This window comes from Triturus cristatus, chromosome 4_1, assembly GCF_964204655.1.
Source record: "Triturus cristatus chromosome 4_1, aTriCri1.1, whole genome shotgun sequence".
NCBI classification, from domain to species: domain Eukaryota; kingdom Metazoa; phylum Chordata; class Amphibia; order Caudata; family Salamandridae; genus Triturus; species Triturus cristatus.
In genome coordinates, this window is record NC_140585.1 from 330,054,262 (window position 1) to 330,077,509 (window position 23,248).

General features: G+C 43.5%; 1 protein-coding gene across 4 annotated transcripts in view; it reads right to left on the reverse strand.

Annotated features, from left to right (window-relative positions):
* DDX11 (DEAD/H-box helicase 11) overlaps positions 1-23,248 on the reverse strand; it is a 652,402-nt gene that overhangs the window by 502,249 nt on the left and 126,905 nt on the right. For all 4 annotated transcript variants that reach the window (XM_085652300.1, XM_085652298.1, XM_085652299.1 and 1 more), the window contains exons 7-8: positions 4,295-4,402; positions 1,097-1,184 (exon numbers count right to left, since the gene is read on the reverse strand). In XM_085652300.1, the coding sequence (XP_085508426.1) occupies positions 1,097-1,184; positions 4,295-4,402 (196 nt within the window). The remainder of the gene's footprint in view (positions 1-1,096; positions 1,185-4,294; positions 4,403-23,248) is intronic.

Sequence of the window (23,248 nt, forward strand, 5' to 3'; positions counted from 1 at the left end):
GCAGGCCTTGTAGTCATGTTAAGAATGTAAACATCAGAGACATGTTATGGAGATCTGTTACAGACATCTGTTTGCAACATTACCTTCAAGGTTAGACTTAGGTTGTTTTATGGGGTGACATCACTTGCATGCTGCAACATTTTTTGAAGAAAACATTCTTCACAGAGGGAGCTCTGGATCTCCGGCTGATGGAGCAGAAAGAAAGTAACTGATGTTATCACACATGGGTGGTTTCATAAGTCGCTTACGGAGTGGAATAGCATCAACGCTGAGTCACATGGCACCACCTAACCGAGCAGGAACACTACTTCCAGATCCAGTCTGGCGCGTGGGGAAAATTCACAGGGGTGAGGCATATGTGGTTAAAGACATCCAGCTCAAACAGGTGTTTGTGGCTTATGTTCACTGACCATTTCCTGTGTTACTCAAGACCCCAGTTTGTCTCTGCCACTAACCCAATTCACTTCTTAGTGCTTTATCACTGCACAACTCCAACATCTTTTTGAATTACTGTGGTCACAGTGCATTGCGAGATACAATTTCACCTTTGGAAGCATAAGCACTCTTTGTACTGCTGAAGTCTCAGCAATGAGGTAACAAGGATCAGATTCAAAAGAAAAAACTGAACAGTGGATGAACATCTCACACCCGATACTTGAGAGTTTTGGTATCCTCCAGCCCTTGAGCCTCAATTCATATTGCAAGGCCTTTTTTACAATGAATTACATTTTTCTTATGAGAATGACTATACCAACGAATCCCAACGTATCTGAACTCAATACGCCACACAAGGCAATACATCCATAATTCTGAGTACTGCACATTTAGGAAGCATGTTTAGACCTTATGCCTCAGTGTTCACTTTGATCTGGGAAATTTTGTTCTTATCCTTGGAAGCAATACCTTCTCTATGTGATAAAAAAAATACTTTTTTCAATTTGAAGAACAAAAGAGTTATCACAATAAAAAAGCCACCTTTAGATTCTACATGAATGTAAGAAAATTACGCAAACCCATACCTCAATAGTAACAACTTCTGCCTATTTTCTACCATGGCAACTGTTTATTAATGTCAAGAAACGCTTTTTTTTCTTACCATGTTTGTTCTTCTGCATCTCTGTGCAGCGATCATTGATAAGTTGCACGACACCAAGATTCCGCACCTCCTCATTCACACAGAGATTCTGAAAAGTACGACATTTTCAGAATGAAACAGCCTTAAATGTGTCCTCGCTTTCTTTGCAAAATAGTAATAAGAGAGCAAATAATGCTAGAATAGGTACACTCTTGATATATATACAAGGACAAAAGGTCCATTCGAGCAAATTACTTGGCTCTAAAGAAGAAAACTATTTGTATTTGTATCCCAAAATATGATGATCATACTACTGCATATTACCAATACCTATAGAAGTCGTTCAGAGGGTTAAATTTGACATTCATCAATGTTAGGATCTGCCAATTTAAAAAGTAATCTATGAAACTGAAAGCCTCAATTGGTGCTGCTTTAAAATCTGTACAAATGTCACATTGGCCTTTGAAATAAATTCTGTATACTTCGCTAAGGTGTGTTACCTATAAATGTCTTATAGCTCCACGTATGTTGACAGTGGCTGGAAAAACAGTGCAAGAGGAGAGCCCTTTTCAATTCTTCCTTATTACGATGAAGAAAACTACATTCTTCTGGTTTTAAAGGGTGCCCATATGTTAATGCATTAATATATAAATGAACAGGTCTGCCTCAAATTTCATTCATATACGTATACCCAGTAAACAAAATCCAAATTAATATCACTTCACTATGAGGAAAATAACACAATACAGGCAACACCTCGTGAACGTATTTGCTCCAGTATTCTGTACACATTTTGCAAACACTTATTACACCTCTTCCTTACCATAACCCAGCATTTTGGAAGATAAACCCCGTTATCGGCATTGCTTCTCTGGTGTGTTACACAAGAACCTTATTTTTGGGGTGAAGGTTTTGAAAAGGTGAAAATAAACATGCTAATTTCTTCTCTATTTAGATCGCTGCCAGCGTCTGTTTCAGTAGACCACGAATGCTGCTTCTTACAAAATCCTCTTTTTATCCCAATCCTTCACCTTTGTCTCAACATTTATATGCCTTTTTAACCTTTGAGACGATCAGTTTCATACATTACCCACTGCCAAGAGAGTCCTGTGCATCCTTTAACCAGCAAAAAACGAATTCCCAAAACACCGAATAAGCCAACATCACTCCATTTCATATCAAAGTGCTATCAGTCAATCACACAGATCATCTGAAATTGTGTTTTCACCATCCATAGATGGATGTCTACCACCCATGTGAAATGCAACCTAAATAGGATGCAGAATGCTCAAACAGTGGTTCCCTCAAATCCCAGGCAGTCCATGAATCTCCCACTATGTTAAATCTTTAAAATCCCCCAGACTACCATCTGAATTTTAAGCAGCATGCAAAGGAAGAATAACAGACTAGTTCCAATTAAACTTTTGGGCAAACTCCAACCATTTGTTTCCCAAACAACATTTGCTCCACTGTCCAGGTTGTCATCCTGCACTAAATACCTGGTGGCAACTCCCTTCTCACTAACATCCCTAACACCACCCTAGCTCCACTAAAATAGTCTGTTCAATAGGTAGCTTTCATGCTGTTATTTTCTGATAAGTGCTGCGGCAACAAATGATGGAAGTAATGCTGAATAAATTATTAATTCTCCCCCAGTCAAGAGATCTGGGTTACATTCATTATGGCCGGGTCCCAACTGGGGTGGCATAGTGAGGAAAACAACGATGGAATTAAACCCAAATCTCTTGACTGGGGGTGAGTGGCTGAAAAGTTTCAGCACTCCGTCCATCATCTTATTGTGTTTGCTATGTTCAACATAAGTGGCCACGGTTATGCCCAGACGTGGGTCCCTTGCTTTCTGTGGCACTGGATTCGAGCTAGCCAGGATGATGACAGGTTAAACCCCGAAACCGGTCCCAGGATGCTCGTTTCCGGTCCAGGGAGGACCTGACCAGGCATTTCGGGCTGGACTGTTCCCACTGCAGCAGGGTCAAGACTAATTTGCATGTGGCTGGATCCAAACTGGGGTGGCATAGTAAGCAAAAGAATGATGGATTAAACCCAGATCCCTTGACTGGGGGTGAGTGGTTGAAACGTTTCAGCACTCTGTCCATCATCTTGTTGTGTTTGCTTTGTTTTCTAATTAAGCACAATCTACCTGCTCTTGGCAGTTTAAGGCTGCAGTCTCACCGCATCTCATGGAGGTGTTGGCCTCGGTCCTTTGTAATTGGGAACTTCAATTCCAAGAGATATCTTAGGTTTGCTGTTCCAGATGCATAATTTGACAGGAAATATGTTTAGGTGAGGTAATTTATATTTACTTGTATGTGTTCACAGCCTTTTCAGGATGGTTGTGGTTAAGAACATACAGAGAAATTAGATGAATGCAGCCAACTTGAATAATAATGAATGCTGATTTGGGAAAGAGCGATATGGGGGGGCGGGGGGGGGAAGAGAGAGAGAGAGAGAGAGAGAGAGAGAGAGAGAGAGAGAGAGAGAGAGAGAGAGAGAGAGAGAGAGAGAGAGAGAGAGAGAGAGAGAGAGAGAGAGAGAGAGAGAGAGAGAGAGAGAGAGAGAGAGAGAGAGAGAGAGAGAGAGAGAGAGAGAGAGAGAGAGAGAGAGAGAGAGAGAGAGAGAGAGAGAGAGAGAGAGAAAGAGAGAGAGAAAGAAAGAGAGAGAGAAAGAGAGAGAGAAAGAAAGAGAGAGAAAGAGATTTTTGGTAGTCAGATAGTAGTTATCTTAATTTGTATAATATAGAATTGTACCAGTTATGTTTGTGCACCGTGTGTACAGTAAAATATATGAAATGACAACATTTTGCTTCATAGTGAGGTCACTAAAATCCCAGACCATCACTGATGAGCACCCACTAAAACTTCTATCACACCCCTCATACAGCTGCAGCTCCGCCACACCCTTCACTTCACTGCAGCGATCCTCACTGTAAGCTTCAGTCAACCACTCTTATCCTGCCAACTATAAACCTTCACCCGCGATGCAGTATACTCACTCACCCTCTGTGTCAACCAGTGTTAAACCCTATTGTTGACAGCATTATGTTAATTTGGAGCTGGATTTTAACAATGTGTCACAAACATTTATTATACTATAGCAATACTGAAGACTAGCAGTTTTGACAGCTATCCTTTGTAACATTACATACAAATAAAGCACAGAGCCAACATTAAGCATCTTTCCTGGTAACGTTCCGTTAGATACCTGCCGGGAGCCCAATGATACCACTCTTGTATCTTTCCCAAATGGACTCTTCTGAACCTCGTGCACAAACTGGGCCAGTTGAGAGTGTGTTCGGCTACAATAATAGATCTGCAATTGGAAGAATAGAAACAAGGTTTGAAAAAGAACTACCAATGTAAAATATAATCACATCAGTGCAATGTGGCCTGTACAAAGGCACGCAGTCTCTAGACTTGAAAAAATGTAAATGAAAACTCAAATTAATTTAGAATTTGCAAACCAGTGTAGCACTGACAATTTCTCTTCTTAATAATTTTTAGTGCATATATCACTATTTCACCCTGCTTCTCTGCAGCCTGGCTGGAGAATTGTATTTTTTACCTTATTGTCACCAAACTAGGGATCTTTGTGTGGCAAAATCGATTTCAGAAAGACAAGACACTTTCTAATTTGTATGTCAAAGTCTTGGACTAGGTTCACTCGCAGCACCCCTGAATGGCATTAAAAAGGAATGGAGAGAAACCCAATTAATATCCTTGATTAAATAATACAGTTAAATGGCTCAGTATGCAACATAAGAATGCTACATGTGAAATGACTGCAGTACCAATCAATAACTACCAGGGAGTCTAACACAAAAACTCTGACTAAATTGCACATTATATGTCTCAGAGGAAGCACTGCGGTAAAACAGAAGCATTTTCCTATAAGAATAATAAATAATTGGAGTAATTACAACTTTGATCATGCCCATTCACTGCCCAGTATGCTGTGAGCAGGTACAGGATGATCATCTCGAACAGGGGCTGATCTGATGCCATATAAATACAGTGGCAGACACTTGATCTAGCAAACCGTAAAAACAACCTTTTCTTTAAGTTAAACAACATTTGGTACAATTTATAATATCATCTGATTACATTAGTAGGAATATTGGCAAAATATAAATGATTTACCAACATGTTGATAGATCTCAAAGCCTTAATTAGACCAACTGGGTATTTATATATCTTTCAACTACTTGGGAAAGATCGTTCAATTACAACTGCGTTTTGCAGACCCACGCTTTATTTTGTGTACTTTGCACCCCAACATTGCAGTACATAGTGTACGTGTATGTACCCCAAGGGAGGTCATATATACCCAGAGGTAGCAGCCAAGACACATGAGCTACAACCTCCAAAGGGATACAGAGCCAACATATAGTGAAAAGTCTACTCAACATTGCATATACAAAATCTAACCAATAATTTCTCTATGTAAATATTCTTACACTGTATGCAGTGCAACAGAGTTTAGAAAAGTAACTGTTAACTTTACAAAAGCCTATGGGTGATGGATAGTTTGTTTTTGTAACACTTGGTTGTTCTATAGCACTGTTGTGCTATGTTGTTCTTTTGTGGTGTTGTGTTATGCTGCTCTGTTTTTGTTTTGTTGATTTGTGTTTTTTGTTGTGCTGTGATGTGTCACTGTTGTATTGTTTAGTGTTTGGATCGTACTGTTGTGTAGTATTTTTCTATGCAGTTTTTGTTTGGATCTGTGTTGTTCATGCTATTGCTCTTTATTCCTATGTTCGGTTTCGATGCTTTGTCTGGAGCCAGGAGTACATATTTTTACCACGCAGAAGTTGTGTGCTTGCACAAAAGAAGTACTTGTCCTCCATACAGCTGTGATCATTTAGTTTATTTATCCAGCTGCATGAACTTGAACCTTCAGGGGCAAAGACATGCCATTGCCTGGCAGCAGCACAGACGGCAGCAGCACAAATGCAAAACTGTTGGCTTTACTGTAGAAAGGCTTGTCGCCCAATTGGGGAGTACAGAGTTACACACTGACACCTCAGCTGTGCTAACTCTTTAACAATGTGATCAAAGTTGAAACTCCAAGGTATCAAACAACTTATCACATTTAAGCCCGACCTCGATACTCAACTCGAAATCAATGCAACTAGTTGCGGTGTGCAACTTTTGTAAAGTTGGCACTTTGTTGCCTTGACTCTTAACAGTTGCACATGGGGTCTGTCCCCACGACAGCTTTCTGCCATTCTGGAGAGATGTGCTAACGACTCCCAAGAAAGGACACAAAGTATGCCTGCATGTAAGAGGTGTTATCTCGCTCTTGCAGGAAGCCAAATGGATGTTAGCCCAAAAGGCGAGCTTCAAAGGAGAAGCCACCTTTGAAGGGCAAATGGTCATCACTAGGGAGTGGGGATGCTCTATTGTTTAGGTAGACAGGCTGGCACAAGGTAGAGGGAAGGGGAAGCCAGTTGCCAAATTGGTTTTTCAGGGAAGTGTAGCCCCCTTGGTAGCCATACCTCTGGGTTGGGCTAAGGAGCTCTGGACACCAAGAGAGGGCATCTGCCATGCTGGGAGTGGGCAGAATGGTGCACCGTGGGATAGCCAGATGTCACATTTTCCAGGCAGTGATCATCAGGGGGGGAGAGAACAAGTAGCCTATTGGCTATTGACAGCGTCTACCCTATGGGCATTTTCGGAGCAAAAAAATGACACCCCTGGCGCCCAGATCTCAGGTCTCCACATATAACTCTTGACAGACTCCGCCAAGATTCCCTCAGATATAACAGAGTCATCGGTATATATGCACATACCCCAGTAGATAATCTAATACCCCAAGTCGGAGTATGCTCTCATGGAAAATATGGAAGAGGTTCCACCGCTAGCGTGAATAGTAGCAGTGAAAGAGGGCACCCATGTCAAGTACCCTACTGAATCGACCACGATTTAGAGAAGACCACCAGGTCTGTATATATTAGCTGTACCCATCTAAGAATCTTCTATCCCAATCCCTTCTTCCAGATTACAGAAAACAAGAACGGCCAGCCCAACGTGACAGTCTTTCTCCATTTCAAGGTAAGCCACTATAGAACGTGGGAACTCATGCAATGCCTTATCAATTACCAGAAAGAGTTGCCGAAGATTTAAGTGGGTACTGTGCCCTGGAATAAACCCACATTAGTCTGGGTGAATTAGCTCGCTAATGTGTAGTATTGACCGGTTCGCAAGGAGCTTCCCTAGAATTTCGTAGTCATTCTTTAGTAGTGAGAGCAGTTTAGAATACTCAACAACTATTGGGTCTCTCGCTCCGCCATCTGTAGAACCAAAATTGTCACTTCCCTGGTGGTGTCTAGCAAAGCTCTCTTGCAGAATGCAAAATCATATGCGTTTAATAATTTATAAACAAATGAGTCTTCGCCCTAACCAACTAATCAATAGCCACTGTATGGCTCCTAAGTTTCGAAGGGGGGATCTAATGCTGTTCTTTGTAGCCCAGATAATTCCAGGGAATTATGACAGCCACGTGTTTTTCTGAAGCTCCTTTCATTAGCGACAGGAGCAGAGTATAACTTTCAGTTGTAGTCAGCGAAGGCCTTTCAAGTTGCATGTGTAGTACCTCCCAGGTAGGTGACCGAATGACATAAATGAGTTCAAATCTAAAAGACTTCCAATTTTTTCCTCCTCATGTTGTCTAGCCACAAACTCCTTATAGCTCATCCCCTTACGTCTTTCAAGCAGTACTTGATATTACTACTCAGCATCTTGTATCTTTCTAGGATTGTTCACCACCTCCACTTTCCATTCTTGCATCTTTTGCTCTAGGGCAGTTATTTGACAGGTTAACACTATTTTTATCCCCTAGGTGTTTTTAAGACATCACAGTCTTAAACGTGTACCATTCAATGAAGACATCTCTACCTCTCCTCTCATTTTCTGTGAAGCAGTGGGAGTTCTGTTCTCCAACCAATGACCTAAAGGGGTTGTTCAGGTACACAGCAGTTTGTAGTCGTCATGTCGGAATGGAGATTGAGGTCTGCTAATCAATACTCGCATCCACAGAGAACTTTTGTTGGCTAAAGTTTGAAGTACAGGAACTATTCGAATATCTGCCTGGCTTATCAAATGAAGAAGCAAAATATTTAAATGAATATAAAATATGTATTATGAAACTGGATAACCACTATTTATCCAAAATATCCACCATCTTAGAAAGATTTTATTTTGGCAAACGCATGCAAATGAAAAATGAACCGGTAGAAGATTATATGCCTATTTTGCTACAGTTAGCCTCATCCAGTAAATTTGGAAACAAATTAGATAAGCGAATTGTAGACTAGTAGAACAAATTAAGAAAAATGTAATTTGTTCTGTCAGCACCAATGCCATGTGTGTAGTAGATAAACATCAAGCAAGATATTGGGGACATAAGAACAATAAGAACATATATATGGATGGTTTTGCGAATGAGAAAAATGAGAAAAGTCGATTTAACATAATTTGGTCGGATGTGTTATAGATGTGATATTGTAGGTCACATGGCACATAAAAATTGTCCTGGTTGGATAGTAATATGCAAACTACAAGTGTAAAGGTCACTCAAGTGAAGTGTTGCAGAAGCATGAATAACAAAAGGAAAATAAATTACATGTGACAGGATGATGAACGTGAAAAGGGATTAAGGGGCAAATGTGCAAAACTTTTTTTTATTCACAAATTGCCCGATTCACAGAATCGGGACGTTTGTGAACGTAAAAAGGCATTTTTCAACATACAAAGGGCTTGCAGACAGATAACAAACATTGGCATAGCCAATAGGTCTCGCCTTTGGGACCTGCTGCATAACTAAATACTTGTAAGGTCCCAAAGGCGAGACCTATTGGCTATGCCAATTCATGACTGAATGACTGCAGAAATATTATAACCACCTTAAATCACCATTTAAGAGGCCCAGGGGAGTGATCATGGGGCGGGGGATGGAGCTTTTCAGCAGGAGATGCCGTAGTGCTTGATTTACAAGTATGCAGTGGTAGAGGCGCATGTGCCAGTTATTCTCTGCACACGGGTCCCTGGTGGTAAAGGGACATAGATGCAGAGAGGAACACAAGGCCCGCTGCAGAAGTGTTGCGCTGCCCCTTTCTGACTTACCTTCCATGATACTAAAGCCACTGGCACCAGCACAATACATTCTGATGACACGAGGACCACGTGTTAGGGCCAAGTACTGCAGGATACAAAGATTGTGTATGAGAGGGCTGAGGACTGCGAGCTGAAGGGTTCTTGTGTGCGCGCTGGTAACTCAAGGGCAGAGGGGTCGCGTGGTAGGTCTCAGCAATATAGGGTACAGGGGGCAGCTTGCATGGTAGAGGAGCACTCCTGTGTGAAAGGGACTTGAAGGAGTGGTGTGCGCGAGGTTCTGGACTTATGAGCGAGTTGAACACTTCAGATAACGCATCTTGTGTGAGGACTGAGAAAAGTAATGGCATCCAGATTTGAACAATGCTGTTAAAATAAGACAAGCCCGGAGTGGTGCGAGCGCGCTTGTGCCCGTCGTGGCGAAAGTGAAAGCGCCGCGTTTGCCCATGTTTCCAATTAACGCAACCGCGAGACGCGGGGCGATAATTGGAAATATATGGCGCTCATGCTCGCTCCCGTGGACCCAAGGTCACAGAACTGAGAATGCGGGACATGCACCCCCCATGGGCCAATTGCGTGCTGTCTTTCTTAGAAAGACGTGCTTTGCATCATCCCCTTTGGTTTTGCTTTGTTCGCCCTAACTTGGCAGGGTATGCCCAGACGTGGGTCCCTTGCTCACTTTGCCACTGGATTCAAGCTAGCCTGGCTGAGGACGGCTAATTAGCCAGAAACCGGTCCCAAGATGCTTGTTTTCGGGCCAGGGAAGGCATGGCTTGGCAGTTCGGGCTGGACTGTTCCCATGAGGCACAGGGTCAGACTGTATTGCATATGGCCATGTCTGAACTGGGGTGGCACAGTGAGCTAAAGAATGATGATGGATTAAACCCAGATCAATTGACTGGGGGTGAGTGCTTGCAATGTTCAACACTCCGTCCATCATCCCCTTTAGTTTTGCTTTCTTAGAAAGACAGCACGCAAAGCCCAATAGCAAGTGATAAATTCCAAGCACACGCACTGTGGTAAATAAAATCTTCTTTACCGGACTGAATTTCATACGGAATCTTAAAATAAAGTAAAATAGCTCAAAATAACAAGAGGCAGAATCCGTGGTATAAGAGGTTTTCTAAATGGGCTTTATTCCATCAAAAATGGCCGACTCGAGTCGCGGCCTTCAGGTTCCGTCACCACGAGGGTTCAGGAAGTGAAGTACAATACTTTATTGACAGACATGCATTTTTATAATAAGTACATTACAATGAAACGAATGTAGAAGGCGTAACATTTGATAAGAAAAGTGACATAACAGGTACGTAATCGAAACTAGGCGTAATAAGGAATAAAAGAAACATGATTGGTTAGGATTATCAGACATAGGTGGATCTATAAGATAATACTTGGCATAGATGCGCGCGCAGCAGCATGACGTGTGAGTGACGTGCAACTAGGGGGTGAAGGGACTTGACATATAGCTCTACATGTGGAGACGAGAAGTCTGGGGGGTCAAGTCAACCTAATCCCAAATCATATCTAACATCCTATGTTTAGAGAACTATGTTATCCACAAGGAAGGACTCTCGGACAGAATCTAGTCTATACTGACTGTGTGCGTGCACAAACGTCTAAGTGTCTATATGAGATGCGAGGGGCAGAAAACTTTCCATGGCAGCAGGGCTATGAATCACTTGCAGGAGGACGGAAAGGCTGAGTCCTTTGCTTGTGAGCTAAAGGAAATGTTTACCTAAATCACTAGACAGGAATGCATCGGCTGGAGAGCAAAATAGATAATTCGAAGGTGAAATACAGCTTCTTGGCAGGCCGGCGAAAACTGGCCGAGGCAGGCACCGTTAGCTGCGCAGGGAGTAGGACAAAGTTCATGGATACAGATGCGAGCTCAAGCTGAAGCTGTCAAAGACAGAGAGCCGGGAAAGGCTTTGAGGACAGAATCGGGCCTACTTGCCTGAACTGTAAAAATGGAGTAACTTAGCCATATAAAGTCGGTGGCCTTTCATGCTTAGGAATCGAATATCCAGCCCATTGATGGCGGATCTGACAGAGAACATGTCGACGGTAGACACACATATGTTTGCGTCTTAGAAACTGGAACTGGAGGGAACATACATGTACTTGTAACATGCATATAGAACCGTTGGGGTCCAAGATAGGGGACATAACTGATCAGGAAAATCCACATTTCCACATTCCCTCCTTGTCCCCTACTTGCCCTTCAAGAGATATCAATCTTCATCATTCCATCGATTTGCTCATGGAGCATCATTTCTTCTTCCTTCTTCTTCCGGCATTTTGAACGAGAACTGTGATATGGAATGCATGATGTGGCACACAGACCACAAATCGCTGGTCCACATTGCAGGCATAAACAACAACTGAAGAGCATAAGAAGGCCAATACCTAGGAAGGATAGAACTCTCCATCCCCAGGCTGATATCACACTCCAAAACCACCCGGACCACGTCCAAGTGCCTGGATTTTCGTGTATCTGGCTTACAATCTTATGAAGGCGTGTTATAGCTTTATATACAGATGGCGAATTTTCTGGTATGAATATGCAGCAGCTGGATCCGATGACCCTGCAAGCTCCGCCCCTATCGGCCAGGATGACGTCAAGGACAAGACGATTCTGGAGAACAACAATTCTCATCACTGATTGTTCTTCTGTCAGATTGCCTAGGGCGGCTATAGTCTCGTTTACTACAGCTTCAAGAGTCTTGGTGAGTCTGCGTATCAGCTTACTATTTGATATGGTACCTATATAGGGAAAGATACCTTTATTGAAATCTACATACTTGTCCCATGCCGTCTCAGTATAATCGACAACTGGGAGATCTCTACGCTCTCTAGTGTGTACTAAATGAACATTTCGATAATAATCAGGGGGAGCTAGGAAAACAGGTGGCAGAAGAAATGCTATGTAACAGGTACCATCCCAATCTAGAGGCAGACGCATATATGCCGTCTGACCACATATAAAGTAAGAATGGCGAGAAGCTCTAAATGAAGATTTACCTTGATCACTATATTCTACTGTAGTAACGCATTGGCTATGGCCCATGTGTATGGAACCAACTTTTCTTACACATAATTCACCCTTAACTGGAAATACTGACATAGTGGGCAGAATTAGTTCAACTTCGGATTTGACATTCAAAATCATAAGATTAGGCGTAAAATTACCCAATTTATACACTTCATTTTCTAAATCAGTTCCTGTTCTACTGGGATGACCCTCCTTATTGGGGTGACAGACTTTGAATAAAACTAGATTCAGATTTCCCCATATCCAATGTTGTTGATAAACTGCTGTGTCTGGGTCTATGGAATTTAATAAACTAAACCATGCTCCACAGGAGCCATTGTGTGTGAACGGATGTGGAAAGAAAGGCAGAACTCCTTTGTTATTCTGATAGGGAGGGAGTCGGCCACACACCCAACAATTGGTGGCATTACTAGTCTGATGGGAATGATGTAACATACTAATGAATGTGTTATTGCGCAGCGCAAGTCTATAGGACAACTCATGTGGGGGTAATTCACTAAAAGAATGTTCATCAGTTATATTGAAAACACGTTTAGAAACAGGATAATACATATGCAACAATATGCTTGCAGTAACTATTAAAAAACTCAAGGAAAACAAAATTAATAAAGTCACAATACAGTGGCTACGCAGTAATTTACAATAAGCATGTCGTTTCATTATGATTCTGGACTCTACATCATTCAGACCTAAGGGATACATGTCGGGACAGATTCAACCGCTTCACCTTGGAGAGGACTTAAACAATCAAATCGTCCGACAGTTTGGATCTGGACCTGAGTTTCTGCTTATAGAGTTCGGTGCTACTGGCCTCAGCCAAGGGTAGCTTTGAGTCAATGGGGGAAGACACACGGGGAGTACTGTTTGTGTCAGGAGGAAGTCCATGAAATTTCTTGATATGGCTGGAATGCACCCAGCCTTTTCTCCCTTCGATCTTCACAGCTGTTCTGGTCGTCAGCAGGACCAACTTAGGAAGCCTCCACCTTGGCTCCAGTTGGGTTTTCCGATCGAAATTCCTGACGAGAACATAGTCGCCGGGAATTACATCATGAGGTTTCACCTCGGTGTTGTCGGGAAAAGCTGCGACTACCTGTGAACGACAAGATTGTAGTGCAGACATCAAGGAAGCCAGGTAATCTGTCAGCATATTACAGTCAACATCAGTTATTTTACGCGGTATAGGCGTCCCCCACATATTCGGTGGTCTACCAAAGATCACCTCATAAGGGGATAGCCCTGTTCGGGAGTGTGCTACCATTCTCATGTAAAATAGCGCAACTGGTAAGGCTACTATCCAGTCCACACCTTTTTCCTGACATATTTTAGCCAATCTGATTTTTAAAAGTTGATTATGTCGTTCCACGAGACCTGCTGCCTCGGGGTGTCGGACACAGTGGAATTTCCACTGATATCCCAACAAAAGTGAGACATGTTTCATTAATTCGGATGAGAAAGGCTGGCCGTTATCTGAATATACAACACGTGGTAAACCGTACCGTGGGAAGAATTCTCGAACTAGCTGCTTGGCAGTAGTCGGGGCAGTGTAATCTGATACGGGATACGCCTCTGTCCAACGGGAGAGAGCGCAGACAACTACGAGAACATATTTGAATCCTCGACAACGTTCCATCTGAATATAATCCATCTGGAGGACTTCAAAAGGATGGTCAGGAGGCTGAAATCCACCCTGCTCTACGGGAACACTCTTTCCTGGATTAAACTGACAACATATCATACAGGTACGAACCTTTTGTTTAGCTGCTGCTCGTAAATGTTTGTTGAACCAAATGTGCTGAATGCTGTCTAGCATAGCCTTCTCTCCTAAATGTGCTGGACTGTGAACTGTAGCTATAATGGCTTGAACCATGGAATCAGGGAGAAACCATACAGATTTCTCCTTCGTCATCCATCCTTGATCTGTCTGGATCCCTCCTAGTTCAGTCCACTTCTTTATTTCTTCTGCTGTGGCATGTGTCTGTATGTCAATTACGTCAAGTGCGGGATCCTTAATTGTCATACACTGTGTTGGTGTCTGAACTATTGGCTTTGTCATGTCTAATGTGCGATTCTGAGCAGTCTGTTTAGCTGTTCTGTCAGCTAAATCATTGCCTTGAGAAATGGTATCAGTAACCTTCGTGTGTGCTTTACATTTCATAATCGATATAACAGTGGGTAGATGTATTGCGTCTAACAAAGCATGAATGAGGGGTCCGTGCTGAATGTGGGCACCATGGGAAGTTAAATAACCTCTCTCTCGCCACAGCACGCCGAAGTCGTGTACAACTCCGAATGCATAACGTGAGTCAGTGTATACATTAACTTTCTTATTTGTGGCTTGAATACAGGCTTGTGTTAGAGCAATAAGTTCTGCTGCTTGAGCTGACAAAGTATCTATACAATTTGTCTCAATAACTTTAGTGTCTGTTGTGACTGCATACGCGGCCACTAAATCTCCTGTACTTGTTCTCATGCACGATCCGTCTACATACAACGTCAGGTCTGGATCTAACAATGGAACGTCTGTCAAGTCTTGTCTAGGTTTCGTCTTTATTTCAATGATTTCAACACAATCATGAGCTAGTGGGTCTGTTCCAATTACAGGTAATAGTGTAGCAGGATTCAATGTATTACACCGTCGGATCTCTATGTGTGGTTGAAACAATGTCAGTTCATAACCGGTAAGTCTTGCTATGGTCAAGTGTTGTGTTTGTGTTCGGTTCACAAGAACCTCTACTGCATGTGGTACTTGTACTGTCAATGGATGTCCTAACACTATGGCATCGCTTTGTCTGATTGCTAAAGCTGTCGCTGCCACTGATTTCAGGCATGCAGGCAAAGCCTGAGCTACGGGATCTAATGTACTGGAAAAATAAGCACATGGCTTGCGTGATCCTGCTTGATCCTGAGTGAGTACTGACAAGGCAGTACCTTCGCGTTCTGTGACAAAGAGTGTAAAATGTTTGCTATAACATGGTGTTGCTAAAACCGGTGCTTGACATAAAGCTTTCTTTAAGCTTTCAAAAGCTTGTGTATGTTCCTGAGTCCAAGGGAGAACAGTCGATGTGGCTGCCTCCTGTGTGGTTAACTGAATGAGTGGTTTTGCTAGAAATGCGTACTGAGGGATCCACTGCCTACAATATGAAGTGAGGCCTATGAAAGCTCGCACCTCCTTTTGTGTCTGGGGTATTGACATGTTAGCAATTAACTGGATGCGATCTGGTGTAAGCTGCCTTCCCTCCTTGGACAGCGAGTGACCAAGATAAATAACTCGCTGGACACAGAATTGCAGCTTAGAAGGAGACACCTTGTGCCCCTTGTCGGCTAGAAAATGTAAAACTGTCAGAGAAGCTTTTTCACATTCTGGCTCGCTTCTCGCTGTGATCAGCAGATCTTCGACATATTGAAGCAGTGCAGTATTGACTGGCATGTGGATACTGTCAAGTTCTCGTTTCAGTGCTTGGCTGTAGATGCTGGGGCTTTCTGTGAATCCTTGGGGAGCGCGTGAGAATTTAAAACTGCGCCCATTTAAACTGAATCCGAACAAGTATTGGCTTTCCGGATCTATTGGGACGCTGAAAAAGGCATTCTTGAGATCGATTACAGTAAAGAATGTTGCTTCGGAATCAATTGCTGTCAACAATGATGATATATCAGGGACCACAGGGAATTGTGGTATAATGCACTTGTTTAGTTCACGCAAATCAATAACCAATCGGTACACTGGTGGGGCAGTAGGATCAGTTCGTTTAAGAATCGGAATTATCGGTGAATTACATACATTGGAGTCTGTTTCTACAACTACTCCCTGGGCAATCAGCTCCTCAATGATTTTCAGCAAAGCCACTACAGCATCATGCGGTAACTTGTATTGTCGCATTCGTGGTAGTACCACTCCTGCTTTCAGTGTGACTCGATAGGGTGTAATGTTCATGCAGCCAACATCCGTAGGGCCTTGTGCCCATAGATGTACTGGTAAAGTCTGTAGTCGGGGATCCATGTCTCTAGACACATAGTGACCTTTAAAATCACGTAAAAACAACCTTACTCCTTCCGGAGAACAACATATTATGGCTCCTAGTGCTTTCAGAGTTTTAATTCCTAACAGATTTTCTGGGCATGATTTAGTAAGCAATAAATCTGTAGTTCGTGTCAAAGGTCCTATCGTAAGTGGTAGAGGCTGTGATACTTCATTAACAATAGGTTTTCCTGAAAAACCAAGGGAAACATTTTGAGAGCCTGAGAGGGGTGCCCCTGGAACTTCACTACGTTTTATAGTTGTTCGACTTGCCCCTGTATCGAGTAAGAATTTTCTATCTTGACCTAATAATTCACTATGTACATAAGGTCCTTCTTGATCTACAGGAATCTCGATAAGCGGTAAGTCAACTTCCCTCTCTAGGCTGGTTCATGCGTAACGCTGATACTCAGGATATTCATACTGTGCAGTCTGATACATTTGTCGTGTTGTGGTTTGTGTGGCAGTAGCAGGCAACGGTGGTGCAGCTGGCACAAACTGTATGGGTTGCTGTGAGGCTGGCATGGACTGTTGTTGAACTGGCATGGACTGTCCATGCTGCATAGCTCCTTGTTCATTCTGATCTTGTCTAACTAATCGTGGTCTCTCCTTTGCAATACCTGTAGCTATATTACGTTTCAGGACTGGACAATCGTGTACATAATGGCCCAGTTGTTTACAGTAATTGCAGGTTCCCTTTACAGGAACTGCAGAATCACCAGAATGTGTCACACCCCTTTTGTGACCATCTGCTGGTACTGTCTGAGAAACTAGCATTTTCATTTTTGTATCCTTCATGCGTCTATGCTCGTGTTCTTGTTCATCCCTAATTCTATTGTGATGATACTGTAACATTTGTAGCATTTGCGACGGAGTGTTACTTTGCCAGGTACTCTCGAATTTCAATATTCTATTCTTCACTGGAGGCAATGCATTTTCCACTAATTTTGTCACAAATAAATGTGGATATGAGTCACTACTTGCTTTTATACCACTATTTATACCAAAACATTTTTCAAATCTAGCATAATAATCGCTTGTGTCTTCATCTTGCTTTTGTTTGCAGGCTGTGATTGCACCCCAATCTTCCTTTTTTGTAGTTAATAAACGTGGCAGTACCTGTACTAGTAAACCTGGTAACAGTTTAACTTTATCCCCGAGCCCTGAACCTGCAGTTCGGCCCCTTTCTTCCTCTGCTAATGCTGTCCAGTCTATCTTTTGGTCACCCACTTCCCACTCTTTTTCTTTCAGTTTTTCGTAAATGCCAGCAGGCAAAAGCACCTTTAATATCGTCATAATATCAGGAAAGGTGTACTCTCCCATTAGTAACATGTCTTTAATTTCTCGGTGGAAACCCGCTGGGTCTTTATCATGACTAGGTACTACTTTCTTCATTTCTAATAATTCCATTTTTGATATGGGTGTGTAAACAAATACACGGTGAAACTCATTGTCTTCGCCTTTTATTGGGTGCACTTCTCGTAGGGGATTTTGTCTATCCATATAGTACGGCGCTCTTTCTCTGCGGGGCAGCGAGAGAGAATCCGGACTTACAAAAAGGACATACTGCTTACGTGACACTAATATCTCTTTAATTAGCTTGTTACTAGAACCTCTCCATCTGTTCGTGAGTAGTTCCGTTAATATATCAGGTAAAGGACCAGGGTCAGCATGTTGGCTCTTATATAATATGAGGAGTTGCTGAATCATATAGATTCCAGCTAAACGTTGTTCATCTGCACTGAGATTAAAAAACGTGTGTGCTACGGTCTCATCACCGTATTTTTCAGGACTGTCAATCCAGTGAACAGCTGATCTGGCTAATTCTTGCTCATCCATGGAATCGAGGAGGTGGTAACCCCTTCGTTCTCGTAGTATTTTATCTGCCGCTTGAAACGAATGTTCAGGAGACTTCAGATTTATTATAGGCGTCGGATACGTTCTGCTATTATTTGGGCATACTGAGTGTATGGGATCAGAAAAACATCTAGCATTATCACAGGATCCTCCTCTGCCTACATAGGCTATGGTCTCTGACTGTCTTGCGGAATTCCCTGATTCGGACACTTCATCTTGCTCAAACTCGTCTGTTCCCAATCTTTCTTCATGAATACGCTCTATTTCTTTACGTATTTTTCGGCACATGGCTATTATACAATTTTGCTTATCGTGTCTCCCTTCTGATATATTCTGACTCCATCTTGTAAGAATAAGCATTGCATTCGGGTCTACCCCCGGGCGGTCTTGATTTCTGATCACACAGTTTATGAGGAAACGTAACAGTTCCCCCTGTATTTCTACTTTCTGGAATTCCATAGCTCTGTTAATACATCCTGGATCTCGTCCTGTTTGAACAAAATGATATATGTTATCTAGATGCGTAGTCATTCCTGGTAACCTTGCTAAATACTCTGCGGCTCGCCTGATACGTAATGATGCCAGGACCATTTCGTCCTCTTTACCAACCACCGGGTCATATCTACAATTTACAAGGAGTTCTTTAAGCGTACGTTCACTTACGAATTTAGGTGTACGTGAATGCGCTGACTCTTGAAAAACAAGTTTATTTATTCTAGGTGGTGTAAAGGTACTGCTAGCACCTCCCGTGGCCCCATCTGGGGCGTCGGGTGTGAATGGGTTCGTTGAACGTGACACAGCAACTATGGGCGTCGACACCCCTGTAGAATCGACTGCGGAGACAGATGCGGAAACAGATGTGCTTGCCGACGCTTGCGTCGGGACTTGCTGTTGCACGGGTACAGATACCTGATCCTGACGTTGAACCCCTCCGCCAGACGGTCTATGTGGTGTGGCGTTAGCATACTCGGGAGCTGCATCGTCTAGATATGAGGAAAGAAAAACATCTTCTGCGGTTCTGGGATGACCTTTTGGATGTACCTTAATTGGAAATAATGGGGGTGGCAAGTCTTTTGGCATCTCTGTAACAGCCTTAGGTAGTCCTTCGGCTAGAAGGGGATACATACCATTCATAAGAGCATTTCTTTGTCTATTTACTTGTTCTGATTTCACTCGGATACCTTCCTCAATTAATAGATTTTCTTGAACTTTATTTGAACTTTCTTTACTCCTCTCTTCTTGTCTACGTGCTTTTTCTGTACGTCTATGAGATTCTTTACGCCATAACTCAACAGCGTCTTTCTGTGACTGTCTGACCTTTCTTTTCCATAACTCTTCCTCTACTTTCATGATGCACTCTGCATCCCAGGTTCCCGCTACGGGCCACCTTTGACTTTCCGGTAATCCCTTGGTATAATCTACCCATAGATCAAGAAACAATATGGCATCTAAGCCATGCTTATGGTACATAAAATGCCCTGGAGTGTCCCTAGGAGGAATAGGAACTGCTTCTTCAAGCACCCCTTTTCTGGTAGTAATCTGTCTTAACTTCGAGAAGAGCGGCATATTGACAACTGATCTGATACTTACTCTTGAACTTACTTAATACGAAAAACACAATAATGAACAGTGAACAATGAACAATCATTCATACCACAATATGCAAGACATTTAAACACTTTAAATATTGAACATTAAATATTTTAACAATGACCGACAATGATGACAGTCTGCCTAACTAATCACCACGCTGAATTCTTGACAATAACTGCATACTTCGGAATACTTGATATACTGCTAAACAGTACATATACACTGCTAAACAGTGCAGACCGGATTTGTGTACCCAAATCCGTCTTGACCGGCACAACCTATGTGCGCGTCAACACGCCTCCCCGGCGATGGTACTCACCGAGTAGCTCCTTGAAACGGAAGGCCTCAGAGAATGGACAGGACTCGATGACTGCGGACAGCGGACCCTCTGGACATCGGGATTTCGAGAAACCTGGTGGGCCTCTGTATACCTCGGATCTTGCTCTCTCAGCTAGGCTCTGGTCGGGATACTTCGCACTTCTCACCGCCTCGTCTGGGTTGATCGCAGCCTCAGTCGCCCCCGCTTGACCGGAGGGAGCTTACAGGAAATCCTGCTGGTACGCGTTTATGGTCCGTCCAGCTGTGGCAGGAGACCGGGCCTGCAACGCACCGCCGGCGCGTGAGATGAGAAAGTGTCCCTATTCGGGCGCCATTATGTGGTAAATAAAATCTTCTTTACCGGACTGAATTTCATACGGAATCTTAAAATAAAGTAAAATAGCTCAAAATAACAAGAGGCAGAATCCGTGGTATAAGAGGTTTTCTAAATGGGCTTTATTCCATCAAAAATGGCCGACTCGAGTCGCGGCCTTCAGGTTCCGTCACCACGAGGGTTCAGGAAGTGAAGTACAATACTTTATTGACAGACATGCATTTTTATAATAAGTACATTACAATGAAACGAATGTAGAAGGCGTAACATTTGATAAGAAAAGTGACATAACAGGTACGTAATCGAAACTAGGCGTAATAAGGAATAAAAGAAACATGATTGGTTAGGATTATCAGACATAGGTGGATCTATAAGATAATACTTGGCATAGATGCGCGCGCAGCAGCATGACGTGTGAGTGACGTGCAACTAGGGGGTGAAGGGACTTGACATATAGCTCTACATGTGGAGACGAGAAGTCTGGGGGGTCAAGTCAACCTAATCCCAAATCATATCTAACATCCTATGTTTAGAGAACTATGTTATCCACAAGGAAGGACTCTCGGACAGAATCTAGTCTATACTGACTGTGTGCGTGCACAAACGTCTAAGTGTCTATATGAGATGCGAGGGGCAGAAAACTTTCCATGGCAGCAGGGCTATGAATCACTTGCAGGAGGACGGAAAGGCTGAGTCCTTTGCTTGTGAGCTAAAGGAAATGTTTACCTAAATCACTAGACAGGAATGCATCGGCTGGAGAGCAAAATAGATAATTCGAAGGTGAAATACAGCTTCTTGGCAGGCCGGCGAAAACTGGCCGAGGCAGGCACCGTTAGCTGCGCAGGGAGTAGGACAAAGTTCATGGATACAGATGCGAGCTCAAGCTGAAGCTGTCAAAGACAGAGAGCCGGGAAAGGCTTTGAGGACAGAATCGGGCCTACTTGCCTGAACTGTAAAAATGGAGTAACTTAGCCATATAAAGTCGGTGGCCTTTCATGCTTAGGAATCGAATATCCAGCCCATTGATGGCGGATCTGACAGAGAACATGTCGACGGTAGACACACATATGTTTGCGTCTTAGAAACTGGAACTGGAGGGAACATACATGTACTTGTAACATGCATATAGAACCGTTGGGGTCCAAGATAGGGGACATAACTGATCAGGAAAATCCACATTTCCACATGTGGTGTTTGGAATTTAAAAGCCCTTACAAAATGCCTCGCAGAGCAGCGCATGCGCGCTGGCTCAGGCGAGACCTGAAAATGTATCCCCAGCTGATCGAATCAAAGGCTTTGTCTATGTCGGCTAATAAGAGGGAAGCTGGTTTCCCCAGATCTGGTGCCAAAGCATTGTGGACCAGTCTGATGTATGACGGGTGGACAGTTGTGGCATAAAGGCAGCTTGATCTGAGTGAACCAGATCGGTGATATGTTGTAGAAGGCGATCAGCCAGAACCTTGCCCAACAATTTTTCTTCAACATTTAACAATCAGATCGGGTGATACAAAGATGGGTCCTCAGGGGGTGACCTGGCTTGTGGAAAACCACTATTTAGGCATGCCGCCAATCCGGCGGGAGGATTGACATGTCAATCGCCTCCTGTAGTGCCTTCAACAAGTGTGTCCCTAAATGGGGCATATGAGCTTTTAAGAACTTGCATGGAAACCCATTTGGTGTGGAGCCTGACTGAATACTCGCCAACGCCCCCGTCAGCTCCTCCACCGTGAACGGTTTATCAAGTTGCTCACGCAACGAATCCGATACCAACCTGGGAGGCATAGTGCCTACAAAATTGACAAGTTGGTCGCGGGTCAGGACTTCCAGTCGAGCATAAAGGGTCTCATAGTATTCCGCAAACGCCTGCGCCATCTCCCACTGACCAGAGCGTAGCACGCCCACCGCATCACAGAGCCCCGATACTGGTTTTGCTCCCCACGCAAACTGAAACAGGCAGTGGAGCATTTTGCTCGACTTGTCGTCCCACAGGTACATCCGGTTTTGTGCAGCCTGCCAAGCCATCTAGGCCTCTTCTAGGAGTAACTGCTGTAGTTGAGAAAAGTGTAACTTACACAAGGCCTGCGCCCCTCTCCCTCCCGTGGCCTCATCTTAAAGGGCCTGGAGCTGGGTTTCTAACTCCACCACCCTCTCAAGTTTACAGCGCCGCTCTCCTGCACAAAAACTAATGTCTGCCCCTTGTAATGTGGGCTTGATGCTTTCCATAAAACCACTCCTGAGGGAGCTGAATCCTTGTTAAAGGACAGGTATTCAGTGAGTGAACGGTGCAACACCAACCTACACGCGGGGGATTTAAATGCCAGGGTGACATGCGCCAATGGAAAGGGATCCTATGGGGACAATCTGCAGTGTGAGGACCACTGGAGAGTGATCTGATAACCCCCACGGTAAGATCATAACCACCGAGACACTGTGAATGTAAGAACCGGGGAGAAAGATATAGTCCAATTTAGAGACGGACCCATGGACCGACGAGAAGAAGGTATAGCCCAGCTCTGCCGGATGATAAGCCCTCCATGCATCCATCCTAAGGAGGACACCAGAAGGCGCAGCCTGGACTCACTGGGGGTCTGGAAAGGACCAGTTGTACGCCATTGGTCCTCCCCCAGCATCATCACATCATTCCAATCCCCTCCACCAGCGACAGACAGGCTGGAAGCTACCCCCAAAGTCGCATGAGCCTTTCCACAAATGTGAACCCAAGTGAGGGGGAGGTGCGTATACACTACCTTATGTCAGTCATTTTCCATGCAATTGTCCTCTTTCTATAATGTACCTCCCAGATGGGTCCGTCCATACTTTATTGGACGTGCAGGGAACCCTGCGTTGACTGAGAATCGCTGTGCCCCGGGAGGCT